Genomic DNA, 14,725 nt, shown 5'->3' with positions numbered 1-14,725 from the left:
AGGCGCCGAGCCAAATTAGTTTATTTTTTGAGACAGTCTCACTGTGTCACCTGGGCTAGTGAACAGTAGTGTCATCATAGCTCATGGCAATCTCAAACTCCTGAGCTTAGGCAATTTTCCTGCGTCAACCTCCCTAGCAGCTGGGACTACAGGCGCATCACAGGCATATCCATCATCTACCACCTCTCCATCCATCACCCATTCATCCACTATCCATCTGTCTAACATTCACCCATCCATCTACCACCAGTCCATCCACCACCCATCCATCTACCACCTATCTCTCCATCCATTCATCCATCCATCCAGGATTAAGTGTCAGGCTCTGTGATGGCCGCTGGGTGTACAGAGATGAGAAAGACACTATCCTTGATCCCAGCAACCCTGAGTCATCCAGAATTCCAACTAAAATGCCTTCCTCGGAGACCAGGTACTATTAGCTTCTGTCAGAACTATTTTTTGTCATTTAGTCATCACAACAACAAAGGATTTGACAATGGAGGTAGTTTAATTTCAGACTTAAGGGGAAGGTCTGCCAAAACATCTTCCTGTGTACCTGGCTGAAATTCTAATGAAAGCCTATTAAAAGAAAAATAAACTTTTTTCTAAAAATAAGTAATTTACTGTTTGTTTGACCCTACACGGAATTTCCCCTGATAGGTTTGGCCTGTGGCACAGAGGGCAAGATGGACAGATCCTGACTGTAAGTGGGCTCCCTTGTGGCAGGGGGGCTAATCAGTGGGGGGAAGAGGCATTCAGGGTCATGCACATCGGCGATGTCCAGGGTGGCTCTGCTCAGTCTCTTTCTTAACTCAACTCTTCCAGTAAAAATATTCCTCTCATTCTAGAAGAAATCTAAGCTGGCAGACGATCGTGAGGCTGACCCAGGTGTTTTTAGCAACATTAGGGAACCTTAACCTCCATTTCACTATCCATCAACTGTCACACTTCATCTTCATTTAATTTATCTAACCATTAAACTTTCCTCTCATCAACATATCCAGCCAGCATTGCGACCAACACCCACCACCCAGACCTCATCCCATTCATCTACCCATCCAAACAACCACTTTACTCATTTGTCTACTCACTCCCTTAACCATCTATCCATATTTCCATAAAACCACTCAACCTTTCACTCATCCAAACGGCCATTCATCTATTCACATCATCAGACAACCACTGTTATTGAGCCAGTCTTCCATCTAATCATGCATCCATTCATCCAATTGCCCGTGATTTATCCAGTCATTCCAACATAGTTCTACATTCACACATCCACCCATCCATCTTCTAATCATCCAACTATCCACTCACCTTCCAATTGCTCAACTGTCCAATCACCTTGCCAACCTTCTATCCACCCAACAATTTATCCATTTGTCCAAATTGCCATTCACCTGTCCTATTATCCATCTGAGTATGATCCCAGTTATTCGTCCATCATTCCTTTTAGTTCATCTAGAAGGGGACTTCACTTTGTGGTAGGCTCTGTGCCCGAGTCTGTGTATTCAGAGATGAAACTGATGGTACCTACCCCCTGGGAGCTCAGAGTCCAGTGTAGCATCTGTTTCACCCCTGGTGATGGCTTTCTAATTGTCAGAGATTCCAGCTCAGAGGCTGCAGTTGCTGAGTCATCTCCCATGTCCACTGACATGGATATCAGCCAACTGGTATCCAAGAATTTCCCCAACCATAGATAGAGGAAGGAGCCTATGTTTCTGTTTAGCATCCAGTCAGGAAGATCCATGTCCCGCTTGGTCCTCTGTGGGCAGGAACAGTTGTCAAGATGTCCTGAGAACGTCTCCAGATGTCCCTCTCTGCTCCTTACATGGGATCCTGGACTTCTTCCCATATGGCCTGTTACTGGAATAGAAGTCAGTTATATTTTCTAGCCCAACCACCACATCCCCTAGTTCTTTTAATAATAGCTGATTTGTTTTCCTTTGGGGACTAACCTCCTCCAACTTTCTGTTCATGAGAGAAGCCAACCCTAAATCCAGCTCTATGAGTAGCCCGTAAGTCAAGGTTGGCTAATGAAGCACCATTCTGGGGGTTCTACCAGACCCACTGTCTGTGGAGGTAGTGCTTTGTTTCTGCCTGTATGGGGTTTTTGAGACAGAGTCTCCCTCTGTCACCTGGGTTAGAGGGCAGTGGCATCATCATAGCTCAGGGCAACCTTGAACTCCTGGGCTCAAGCAATTCTCCCAAAGTGCTAAGATCACAGGCACGAGCCACTGTACCTGGCCTGCATGGTTTGTGGAGGAATCTTGGGGGTCATCTTTGCCCCAACAGGGAAGGGCCTGTCTGAGAATTAAGGTCACATAAGAGAAAGCCATTGGATCATTTGGATCTAGCTACACCCGAAGACAGATAGTTCCTGAAGTTCTGCGGTCTTTATTCTTTCTCCCTCCCTCTTGCCCTCCTTCCCTCTTTCTTTCTCTCCCTTCCTCCCTTCCATCTTTCCCTCCTTCCCTCCCTCCTTCCTTCCTTTTCTTCTTTTTTTCTTTCTCTCTTTCCCCCTCTTTTTCTTGGATTAAGCCAGTGGGAGTGGGATTTTATTCTTTTGCAACTGAAAAAGTTCTGGAAAAGACCAACACATTGGGAAGCCTTGAGAGGGAAAATCAAGTAACTACACCCTACCCCACTTCAAAATGTAAACGTGGTTTTATTGAATGCCTTTTATCCGTCGCAAAGCACTGCTTCCTGCCCAGTGTCCCCCCTTCTTAGAAAACAAGATGGCAACATAAGGCATGTGCACTGTCCACATGACGTCAAGTAGGGTCTTTAAAAACAAAAATTAGCAATAGTCTTCCCAGCAGCCCAAACTGCCTCCCTCGGTAATGTTCAAAGAACGATTGTATCCCCCAAAGCACAACTTGGAGAAGAGAGTGCTTAAATTAGAACCGTGAACCACCCAACATGCCAGTTTAAAAAAATAAAACCAAACCAACGACTAAGAAAACCAGCAACACAGGTACAAGAGCATAATACCGGAGTAATGAGATTAGTCCATAAATTAAAAAGAAAAAGAAAAAATGAACACATCGCCTCCGCATCCCCAGCCCTCTCCCCAATCCGCAATTCCTTGCTTTTGTTCTGGGAGGCCTGCAGAAAAGTCTGGACTCTGAGCCAGCCCTTTTCCCCAAAATCAAATATTCCAAAGCCAATGTTGGGTTCGTTGCTTCTTGGGAACCTTGTTTGGACCAAATGGACAGCTTCTGAGATAGTCATTGGACACATCCTCTTGGCTGTGGGACCTTTCCTGGTGTCTAGCACGTCTGGGTCTTTGGAGTTCTGGGTGGGGTGGCAGGCAGGGTGAGGGGGCCTGGGTGGGGGTCACGGCAGGTGGAGATGCCGCTGATTCTGCTATAAATACTCCAGTTCCAGGGCGTGCCTCAGGGCCTCCAGGTCCGCGTGGCAGGATACCCGCCAGAAGGGCATGTTGTGCTGGAACACAGAACACCAGCCATGAGGTTACGGCCCTGTCCCGTGTCCTCTGGCCCCCACGTCTGTGGTTGGAGGGCCAGATGGGACATCAACCCCAGTTCAGTCTAGCACCTGGCTACTTTCCACACCATGAGGTACACAATGTCGCTGACCCACATCTGCCACCAGTACGGCCAGACCATTCTGTTCACTCAGAGTCTGCTGTGATGGCTCATCCCGCACTGCTCAAGGCAGTCACTGTCCAATGCTCCCCCCACCTCCCCCTGTTGGTATTGGTGTGGCTTAGGTAGGGAATGATGTGGATTTTTTTTTTTTTGCAGTTTTTGGCTGGGCCGAGTTTGAACCCATCACCTTCGGTATATGCGGCCGGCGCCCTACTCCTTTGAGCCACGGGCGCCGCCCCAGGGAAGGATGTGGTTTTAAATTACCCATCAAGAAACTATTTCTTGTAAAATAAAAATGTATTCTCAATTCTGCTACTTCAAGAAGAAAGTCTCAGCTAGAACCCCTCCCTTCTATTTCCTGATCTCCGCTTTGAACAAACAGAGCCGGTCTCAGAGAGTCCTGGGCAGGCTGTGGCATGGGGCTAGATCAGGATGGCACGAGTTTGTTTTCTTTCCAGCTTTCCTTTGGAGATTTTCCTTTTCTTTGCAGTGGGTGGTGCTTGCTCTATGTCATCGCCATGATGTCAAGTTTTCAATTTTAAATAAACACCAGTTGATGGAAAGGAAAATATTAAGTAGTATAGGCAGTATACCGACCAGTATGTGGTCATGGCAGTCGTGACTGGTGTTAAGAGGCAGCACGTTGATTCTGGCAAGAAATCACTCGTGTGAAAGAATCACTAGTCCCTAATGGGAGGTGCTCCTGTAGGGTGATGGTCAGAGGCAGGGGCACCCTGGCAAAAGCCTTGCTCTGGTCACTCGCTGTCACCAGTTGGGTGATCTTTACTTTGTGGCTTGTCTGTCAAATGGAGATAATACTTGTGTACAATTTCCTATGGCTAGTCACAATGTAGGGCACATATAAAGTGCTCTGTAAATATTAGCTATTATGATCACGTCCACGTATATAAGGATGTGCCTAGATACAGAGGACAAAGTTAGGAAGAATGCAGGAAAAATATGTGGAGGAATTAATTGGGGTTATTTATTTATTTATTTTATTTTATTTTATTATTTTATTTTTGAGACAGAGCCTTAAGCTGTCCCCCTGGGTAGAGTGCTGTGGCATCACAGCTCACAGCAACCTCTGACTCCTGGGCTCAAGCGAGTCTCCTGCCTCCGTCTCCCAAGTAGCTGGGACCACAGGCGCCCGCCACAATGCCAGGCTATTTTTTGGTTGCAGCCATCATTGTTGTTTGGCGGGTCTGGGCTGGATTCGAACCCACCACTTTAGGTGTATGTGGCTGGTGCCTTAGCCACTTGAGCCACAGGTGCCAAACTGGGTTATTTATTTATTTATTTTTATTGAGATAGAGTCTCACTTTGTTGCCCTCTGTAGAGTTACGTAGTGTCACAGCTCACAGCAACCTCAAACTCTTGGGCTCAAGTGATTCTCTCGTCTCAGCCTCCCAAGTAGATGGGACTACAGGCGCCTGCCACAAGGCCTGGCTACTTTTTGTTGTTGTTGCTATTTGGTTAGCGGGCCCGGGCTGGGTTCGAACCCACCAGCCCCAGTGCATGTGGCTGATGCCCTAACCACTAAGCTACAGGCGTTGAGCCCGGGGGTTTTCAGTAGTTTAAAAAATATGAATCTAACATGAAGCATTAAAAAGATAAGTAAGGCAGTTGTAAATAAAATATCGTGGAAGCAGCCTGTTTTTTGGAGGCAGTGAATGGGATATGGGTGTCCCAGAGGAGGGAAGATGAGAACCATGCCTTGAAGGGTGAATGTGGGCTTCAAGCCCAGCAGGTTGCGGAAGAGAAGGGCAACCTTTCCTGTGGGGTAGCTACAGCAGGGTGCATGCAGGAAGTGTGCTGTTTTCTCTTCTTATTTGGATGTTGTCATGAAAGTATGTGACACCTGGAGCTATGGCAGCTGTTTTGAGATCAGGAGGCAGCAAACCAGAAAATGAAAAGCCAAAGACAGAAAGAAAGGTAGAGCAACATGATACTTTGTAAATTTTTGACCCACTGAACCAACCAGTCTACTTGAATCTTGTTAGATGTGCAGGTGTGTAAGCCATCATTACATGGGTTTTTCTGCTATCTGTAGCTAAAAGATACTTAGTCTCAAGACAGTCATTGGCTTAAATTATTTGCTGACTAAAAAGATGATCCCCAAGGAGCATACAGATGTCAAGAGTTCTTGTGACTCTGAGGTCTTATACCCATGGGCTAGAAACTATCCCCCTGTCCTTTTGGTTCCTGGAACATGCTACGCCTGCCCTTTCCTGACTTTGGGGCTCTGCTGGTGTGTGTCAGAGCTGTGATTGGCAGTTCAAGGTGTCAAGCTCACCCTGTGTCCTTAACCCACAACTCTTTATTATATCATTATTGTACTCAATCCTAAACCACGCTACCCCCGAACAAAGTGCGTATCATTACGCCCCAGTTTATAGAGGATGGATTTGAGACTCGGACAGGTTAATTAATTTGTCTAAGGTCACAAACCTACCTGTGTCTTGCTCTAAACGAGTTTCAAATAGTCTTGGTTCACATCCCTAAGCTACTCAGACAAGTTTTCCCTTGCAAGGGTAGAAGACACAGCACTTCTTACTCTGCTAATTCTTTCTCCTTTTTTTTGAGAAGGAGTCTTGCTCTTTTACTCAGGGGGGAATGCAGTGGCTCTATCATAGATCACTGCAGCCTTGAATTCCTGGGCTCAAGAGATCCTCCTGCCTTAGCCTTTCAAGTAGCTGGGACTACAGGTACATACTGCTCTGCCTGGCTCTGCCAATTATTATTAACAGAGAGTCTTGCTTTGTTGCCCTGGGTAGAGTACTGTGGCATCACAGCTCACAGCAACCTCAAACTCTTGGGCTCAAGTCATTCTCTTGCCCCAGCTTTCTGAGTAGCTGGGACTACAGGCACTGCCACAACACCCAGCTATTTTTAGAGATGAGGTCTTGCTCTGGCTCAGTCTGGTCTCAAAGCCCTGAGCTCAAGCAATCCATCTGCCACGGCCTTCCAGAGTGCTAGGATCACAGGCGTGAGCCCGGCCTGCGCCGGCCTAAGTTAAGGTTCTTGAGTTGGGGGAAATTATCCAAGGGCAAGGGATAGTTCGATTGGTTCAATTGTTCACTGCTGTGTCCCCAGCCACTGTTCTGCACAGGTGGCATGCACTCATGGAGCACAGGTAAACCCAACAAGACGAGTCCTTCTCCTGATAAATGCTAGGAAGGAAACAGAACAGGAGCTAGGGTAAAAAGCAGCAGCCGTGTATGTGTGTGTATTTTTGATATCTAGGTCAGGAAAAGTGTCTCTGGGGGAGTGTCATTTAAACAGGCCCAGTGAAGACGGGAGAAGGTAGAGGACACAGCAAGTGCAAAGGTCCCGAGGGAGCTTTGAGCTTGGAATGTAACGTTCACTGCTGCATTGCACGGCTCACAGTAGGTGCTCCAGAAATATTTGTGGAAGGAAGGAAAGAGGAAAAGAAGGAGGAAAAAAGAAAAGGTAAGGCTCAGTGCCTGTAGCTTAAGCAGCTAAGGCACCAGCCACATACACCAAACCTGGCGGGTTCAAATCCAGCCTGGGCCCATCAAGCAACAATGACAACTACAATCAAAAAATAGCTGGGCGCTGTGGTGGGTGCCTGTAGTCCCAGCTACTTGGGAGGCTGAGGCAAGAGAATCGCTTAAACCCAAGAGGTTGAGGTTGCTGTGAGCTGTAATGCACAGCACTCTACCCAGGGCGACAGCTTGAGGCTCTGTCTGCAAACAAAAAAAAGGAAAGGTAAGTTTCTAAAGTCAAGTCTTCTATGAGTGCATCCCTTTTTCTTTTGTTCTGTACTTTCGAAACAATTCCCAGCTCAAGGGAAACAGAAAACTATTCATCCTGATGCCAGCTCTTTAAGGCCTTCTAGTGCCCCATGTCTGGGCCCCCTCCCGACCAAGCCTTCCTTTCCCTGCAAGATGGATTCTGGTTGCCACCTGGTTAATCCTGTCCCCTTTAAAGAGCACAATTCATTTTTTCTGAGAGAGCAGAGGGGGAAGAGAATGTCTCAGCCACCTTCCTCCTGGGCTTGATGGTCCCCGAGCGCCAGTGGATTTATCACTGGTGGAGAGGTAGAGACAAACGACCCTCTAAAATGGAGATATTAACAACACTGTCAGCAGAAGCAGCCAAAGCCCCTGCTCCTGTGGCCATTTTTCACGCTGCTTGGTGTCTGGTGGCCTGGGCTAATGCCTCCCATTCATCAGGCTGGGAGGGCTGCTGGCAGACAGCATTACTCACGGATGGGCTGGGGCCTCTGCCGCAGACACCAGCAGAGGGATTTTTAGGAGAGTTTGATGTGTGCTGGGTGTGCCTAGTCTTCTTTGGTGGACTCTGCTCTTGTCTGACTAGCTTAGGGGTGAGAACTGACACTGTTTGAAACTCATTTGGAGGGAGATACAGGTAGGTTTGGGTGTGCTAGCTGTGTGACCTTAGGCAGATTAATTAACCTCTCTGAGTCTCAAATCCATCTTCTATAAAATAGGGTATAATGACATCCACTTTCCAGGTTTTTCTTTTTTCTTTTTTAAGACAGAGTCTTATTATATCACCCTCAGTAGAGTGCTATGGCATCACAGCTCACAGCAACCTCAAACTCTTGGGCTTAAGTGATTCTCTTGCCTCAGCCTCCCAAGTAAGTGGCAGGGACTATAGGCACTGGCCACAATGCCTGGCTTTTTTTGTTGCAGTTGTCATTGTTGTTTAGCTGGCCCAGACTAGGTTCGAACCTGCCAGCCTGAGTGTATGTGGCTGGCGCTGTAATCACTGTGTTATGGGCACAGAGCCATTCCAGGTTTTTTTTTTCTTTTGGAGGATGATGTAATAAAGAGTTGTGGTTAAGGGCATGAAGTGAGCTTGGCACCTTAAGATGCCAGTTACAGCTCTGCCACGCACCAGCTGTCATGGAGACTGCCAGCTGTCCCCTAACATCCTTTCTCCCTTCTCTCTGAGAAGAAGCCCCCATTTTTCAGATGGGCACATAGTGACTAAGGATAAGGCCACATCTCTGGGAAAGGGGAGGAACCTTCCAGGTGGAGGGAACAGCTCGTGCAAAGCCTTCTAAGCGCCCCTCTCTCAGGACCCTGGGACTTTCCTCTTTTGGGTTTCTTCCTCTGCTGAGACCCTAAACGCCTTTGCATTTCCTTGAGATTTGTTGCTGGGGAGAAATGGGGGAAACCAGGTCCCCCAAATTAAGCTCCATGACATTAACAATCCACTTCCCAGGCCCCTGGGTCGGGGGTGGCAGGGTCTCTGGGGCACTGTTGATAGGTCCAGACTCAGGACTTTGGCAGCTGTTTCTTTTCTAAGAACAGAGATGTGGCCACCAGAACCCCCTGCCCTCTCCTCCCGGGCCCAAGATCACAAATGTGGGATTTTCTTTTTCATTAGCTTAATGCTCCCTTTATTAACTGGGAAGGGTTCCTGGAACAAATGATCAGTGAATATTAAATAAAGCGCACGCACGTGCACCAGCCCCACCAGTCTGCCCTGCCGGGCGTCTCTGGGTTCCCCCAGCAGTTGTCCCAGAAACAGTCCAGGGCTACCAGGGGCGGCGGCCAAAGGCACAGAGGGGATTTGTAGAAGGAAATTACTCAGGATGCTTCTGCGATTTGCAAATGGGAGTGGACTGGCCAGAAAGAGCCTGGGTGGGAGGACGCAGCCCGCCCTGGGGGATGGAGGGAAGGCGCCCTGGGAGGAGAGAGTGGGAAAAGCAGCTTGCTGGACTGAGGAGGACGTGAAGACGGACCTTTTTTGCGCCTTGCTCCTCTTCCACACCGTCGCCTATCACCACGTAGACAGCTTTCCTGCCAAATCTCTGCATTATCCGCTCGAAGCAGCTCTCCTTCCCTGTGTGCACGTGGAGGAAGGAAAGGAAAACAAGCCTGGTGAGGACCCAGGGAACCGAGTCGGGCGCTGCAGCCACCCTCCCAAGGGCCAGGTGTGCAAAATCAGTTCATCCTCACGCTCATGTATGAGGTGAGCACGGCTAGTGTCATCCCCATGGGAAGGATGGTGAAAACTTGGAAACAGGTTAAGCAACTTGCCCAGGGGGACACAGCAAAGAGGCAGCACAGTGGTTTAAAGGCTGAGTGGGCCACATGCGGTGCCTCATGCCTGTAATCCCAGCACTCTGGGAAGCAGAGGCAGGAGGATTGCTTGCGCTCAGGAGTTCAAGACCAGGCTGAGTAAGATCGAGACCTGTCTCTACTAAAAGTAGAAAAACTGGGAGGGGGGGTGTTGTGGCGGGCACCTGTACTCCCACCTACTCAGGAGGCTGAGGTTGGAGGACGACTTGAGCCCAAGAGTTTGAGGTTGCTGAGGTTGCTGTGAGCTATGAAGTCACAACACTCTACCCAGTGGGGCAAAAAGGCTGAGTGTGTATGGCTGCCAGATGCAGGGGTGATGGTGGCAAATGTACTTAGTACCCCTAGTAGAAATGTTGTATTATTTTACACCAATTAAAAATAAAATTATCCTTAAAAAAAAGGAGGTTCTAAATAAACCTGTAAAGGTACCTGAGTAGAGCTTTGCAGGAAGAAAATGAAAAGACTCACAGGGTCTTGTTGAAAAATCTCTAACAGCCATTTTGGCCTGAATTACTATGATTTTAAAATCTAGAGGCACTTTTATATCATGGTCAGACCTAGAACTGCAGTAATGACAAAAGGTGTCCTATGAAAAGGCTTCTGAAGTATTTTAATTTGACATCTTGTTGCAGATAAAAACAAGGGTAAAACATTTCTCATTAAAAATCAATGAATTTAAAAATGAATTAGACAAGTTCTAATTAACTAGATTTATTTTGTGTATTCTTACATGATACAAGGATTAAAAAAAAAAAAAAAGACCCCCAAAGAAAACCATTGGGGCCTGAAAACAAAGTAGCCAATGGTAAACAATGCCATTAACGACTAGTTATTAAATTCCCTTACCTGTTGAAAGCCCTGAGCATAGATTCGTGTTCTTTGTCAATAAGGAAGATTAATTAGCAGGTATTAGAGAGGAATTAAACATGGGTTAGTACTAAATCAAGACTCTTTCCTTGAAGGAGAATGAAGAAAGACAGGAATTTTCTTTCTCTGTGGTTCAAGATTTGATTCAAGTGACAACCAGAGTTATTTCATATGTCACCTAAACAAAAATCACAGCATGCTGTGGTGTGACCTGTTTCTTCTTTCTTAGTAATAGAATTCCATGAGTTTAACGGGGTTTGCTGTCACTCAGTTATGGACTACGTTTCCCAGCCTCCCTTGCAGCTAGTAGCAGCCATGTGACTAAGCTGGGCCAATAGGAGGAGAGTAGACATAATGTGGACCTCTTTTGAGCTTGGCCTTAAAATATCAGAACTGCATTACTCCTTTGTCTTTTCTCCTTTCTCATAGGCTAGAATGATGATGTGGCAAGACTCTGATTTGACCACATGTGTGAAAATAAAACCATGAGAGATGGTTTTATAAAATGTGTGTCCTGGGTTCCTGGATGACTTTGAGGTCAGGATCATCCTACCAGCCTGGATTACTGACCTTTTGTATTACATAATGGAGAAATAAACTTTGAGTCTCATGTAAGCCCTTGTATTTGTGGGGTGTTTTTTACAACAGTTTTGCACATATCTTAACTAATGACACTTCAAAAAATAATTGGTCCTAATCAATTAATTTCTCTCTCTCTCTTTCTCTTTTCCTTCTTCCTTCCTTCCTTTATTAATTCTTTCTTTTTTCTTTTTTGAGACAGAGTCTCACTTTATCACCCTAGGTAGAGTGCCATGGCATCACAGCTCACAGCAACCTCCAACTCCTGGGCTTAGGTAGTTTTCTTGCCTCAGCCTCCTGAATAGCTGGGACTACAGGTGCCCGCCACAACGTCTGGCTATTTTTTGTTGCAGTTTGGCCAGGGCAGGGTTCGAACCCTCCACCCTTGGTATATGGGGCCAGCGTCCTACTCACTGAGCCACAGGTGCTGCCCATGATTCTTTTTTTTTTTTTTTATAATACAGAGTCTCACTCTTTTGCCCTGGGTAGAGGTCCCTCCCATTCCCAAGAGGGAAAGCTGACCTCACTCACCCCAAGGCCTGGCTTCTCCCTACCTGTCTTGGTTGCACTGTAGATGTTCTCAATAGGAAACACAGAACCCAGGCCATACAGCAAAACTTTGGCCAGGGCAGGAATTAGCTGAGTTGTGGTGACCAGCACATTGACACAGTTGGGGCTGAGGACAAAGGAGACAGTGGATTAGAACTCAAGGGGAACACCAACCAGGCAGGCCTCCTCCTCCTGAAGCCTGAGCCTGGAGTCAGCGGGAATCCTGGTGGGGTTTGGGGGCTCTGGCGAACCATCTTCAGGTGAGGGCAGGGGCCGGGAATTCTCAGCTGTTCCTCTCTCTTAATCCTGAAGCTGCCTGACACGTTAAAATCTAGTGTGGGTGTAGAACATTTCTCCTATAAAAGGGGAATGTTTATAGCAAAGGCCGCACACTTAAATAGTTGCAGGGGCCTACGGGTAAGGTCAGTGGGTGACAGGGAACACATGTAGGAGAACAGGGAGAGGTGTTGCCGGGTACACTGGGCCCTGGAAAATCTCTGCAATGTTCGCTCAGCTGTGCTACCAGGTATCCACTGAGCCTCCTACCCCTAAGCTTTACTGAATGTCTGGAAAGTGTGCAAATGAGAATTTCGGGAGTCCCGTTCCCCAGTGAAGATAGGGCTGCCACTTGCCGGGAGTTGATGAGATTTAGTGCCTTCAGGGAGTGGGTCAGCCAGAGGTCTGTCAGAGCCTCCAGCTCGGCTCGGAGCTGTAACCAGGTCTCTCTTTTGGGAGCTCCTATCAAGCCTGTAGACAAAAGAAATAAAGAGGTAGCCATGATGTTAGAAATATCTGGGGAACAGAGTTAGGGACAGGGAGTCTAGCTATTGTACTCCTCGGAAGGTTCAAATCAGATGATACCCAAGGTCATTTCAGTGGCTCCTCTTAACCTTATCCTGAGATCAACTGATTGATTGATCAATCCAACCACTATCCATTGATCCCTCCCTCCCTCCATCTGTCCACCACTCGTCCATCCATCTATCCATCCATCCACCTGTCCATTCATCCATCCAACAAAGAATTCAGGAATGCCTTCTAGGTGCTCAATATCGTATTAGGCACGCAATACACAGATAGGAACAAAAACATGCATATTATACACCAGGGGTCCTCAAACTTTTTAAACAGGGGGCCAGTTCACTGTCCCTCAGACCGTTGGAGGGCTGGACTGTGGGCCCTGGGACAAGTTGGCTGCTAAGCAGAACAGGCAGCAGTGGCAAAAACACCTGGCGGGCTGGATAAATGTCCTAGGTGGGCCACATGTGGCCCGCGGGCCATAGTTTGAGGACGCCTGTTACAGACTGATACCTAAGAATTAATAAGAAATAATAACAGCCAGCATTTGTTGAATTCTTGCTATGTTCAGGGCCCTGTGTTTTAACCCGACTTACTTCATTTCATTCTCACAGTAGCCCTAGAGGTGGACACTATTTTTATTTCTATTTTTCAGGTGAAGGAAAGGCTTTGTGATGTTGACCGACTTGCTCACTGTAGGGAGAAAATAGTGGCGACAGGTTGGGTCCCCAGGCAGCTGACCTCCAGAGCCTCCTGTATGGATATTTTCAACTTGACTATCATTATCTTGGCCTTCAGTACCCAGCATGATTCTGCTCCTACTTGGTCTCAGCTCCCGCCACTGTGGTCCCCCTTCCATTTCCTGTGGTCACCTTTTTGCTCCTTGAAACACCAAGTGTGTTCCTGCCTCAGGACCTTTGCACACCTCATCCCAGAACTTGGACCTCTTGGTATAGCTCACCTCCTCCTTTCGCCTAGCTGAATCCTTTGCACTTTGCATTTAGGCCTCAGCTTAGGCGTCATTTATTCTGGAAGGTCTGTCCTGATTCTTCCATGCTGGCTCAGGTCCTTCAAGTTTGTCCTCTCCCCTCACATAGTACCTCTTCTTTTTATTATGTCTCCCTACTATGATTTTAAACATATCCGTGTGATAATGAGTTTGACGTCTACCTTGGCCATTAGGCTGTTCACCATATGAGGGCAGGGGCCACACTGGCCTTGTTCATCACCATAGCACCAGCTTTTGTGGCAGGGGCTGGCACATGCCTGGTGTTAAATCAGTATGTGCTGAGCAAAGAATGAATTCACTGGGACAAAATGCTGCCTGTGCCTGTGCTATCTAGACATTATCTCTCCACACATAAGTCCCTAGGTGTCCCAGCTCCTCCTGCAAAGGAGGAGGGGGCCTGCAAAGCTCTGTGTGATCTGGACGCTGCCAGCTCCCTCCTCCCATCCTCAACCACGTACCCCCTCACTCCAGCCACCCCAGCCTTCTTTATCTTTCTGGGAAGTGTCAAAATTCTGTGATCTCTTTCTCTTGCTCTTTGTGGGAGACCCTGCTAGTTGCCTATCAATACCCATTCTTCTCTTTAGTAAGTAATAAAAATAAATACATAAAAAAGTAACAAGAACCTTGATTTTTAAATGAGTGCCTGTCTGCTGGGCTAAAAGGCTACATTTCTCAGTCTCCATTATAGCAAGATGTGGTCATGTGACTAAATTTTTAGCTGACGAGAAGTGGTGGTATTGTGTATGATGGCTAGGAACTGTCCTTGAAGACAGACAGTTTATTTCTTGCTTTCTTCCTCTTTTCTGTGGAAGATGTGGTATGATGGCTGGAGCCTCAGCAGCCACTTTAGATTACGAGGTAGAAGCCATGGCTGAGAATGGCAGAGGAGAAAGACAGAAGGAGCCCGGGCTCCTAGCATGGTGGAGTACTTTGCCAGCTGTAAGCTTAACTAACTGACTCTTTTTTGGCCTATATTGGTCATTCCCTGACTCTGGGCAACTGGTTATCATCATTTAGAATATCATTTTGAATATTTATTTCAAATAGCCCTTCCTAGTGATGTCCTTTATAGTCCACTATTCAGAGTAGCCCCTGACCGTGTACCACCCACCCAAACTCTCTCCACTATATTCCTTTTATGTTTCCTTCCTAGGCCTTATCATTCTCCAAAATGACTGAATTCAGAATTGGAAGTTACTTGCTCACCTGTTCATGGCCTATGGGACCTT

General features: G+C 47.1%; 1 protein-coding gene across 2 annotated transcripts in view; it reads right to left on the bottom strand.

Annotated features, from left to right (window-relative positions):
- Window positions 1-2,648: 2,648 nt before the first annotated feature.
- The window catches only part of EYA2 (EYA transcriptional coactivator and phosphatase 2), a 258,220-nt gene continuing 246,143 nt past the window's right edge, over window positions 2,649-14,725 (bottom strand). Inside the window, exons 13-16 of one of the 2 annotated variants that reach the window (XM_003787676.1) lie at window positions 12,322-12,436; window positions 11,695-11,816; window positions 9,355-9,455; window positions 2,649-3,450 (exon numbers count right to left, since the gene is read on the bottom strand). In XM_003787676.1, the coding sequence (XP_003787724.1) occupies window positions 3,370-3,450; window positions 9,355-9,455; window positions 11,695-11,816; window positions 12,322-12,436 (419 nt within the window). In that variant the 3' untranslated portion in view covers window positions 2,649-3,369. The remainder of the gene's footprint in view (window positions 3,451-9,354; window positions 9,456-11,694; window positions 11,817-12,321; window positions 12,437-14,725) is intronic. The other variant, XM_012803838.1, reaches the window with a different exon arrangement.

Source organism: Otolemur garnettii, unplaced genomic scaffold (assembly GCF_000181295.1).
Source record: "Otolemur garnettii isolate 467f Iridium unplaced genomic scaffold, OtoGar3 scaffold00023, whole genome shotgun sequence".
In the NCBI taxonomy this organism is placed as follows: Eukaryota; Metazoa; Chordata; class Mammalia; order Primates; family Galagidae; genus Otolemur; species Otolemur garnettii.
The sequence above is the reverse complement of the archived record's forward strand: the minus strand, read 5'-3'. Positions and strand labels throughout refer to the sequence as shown.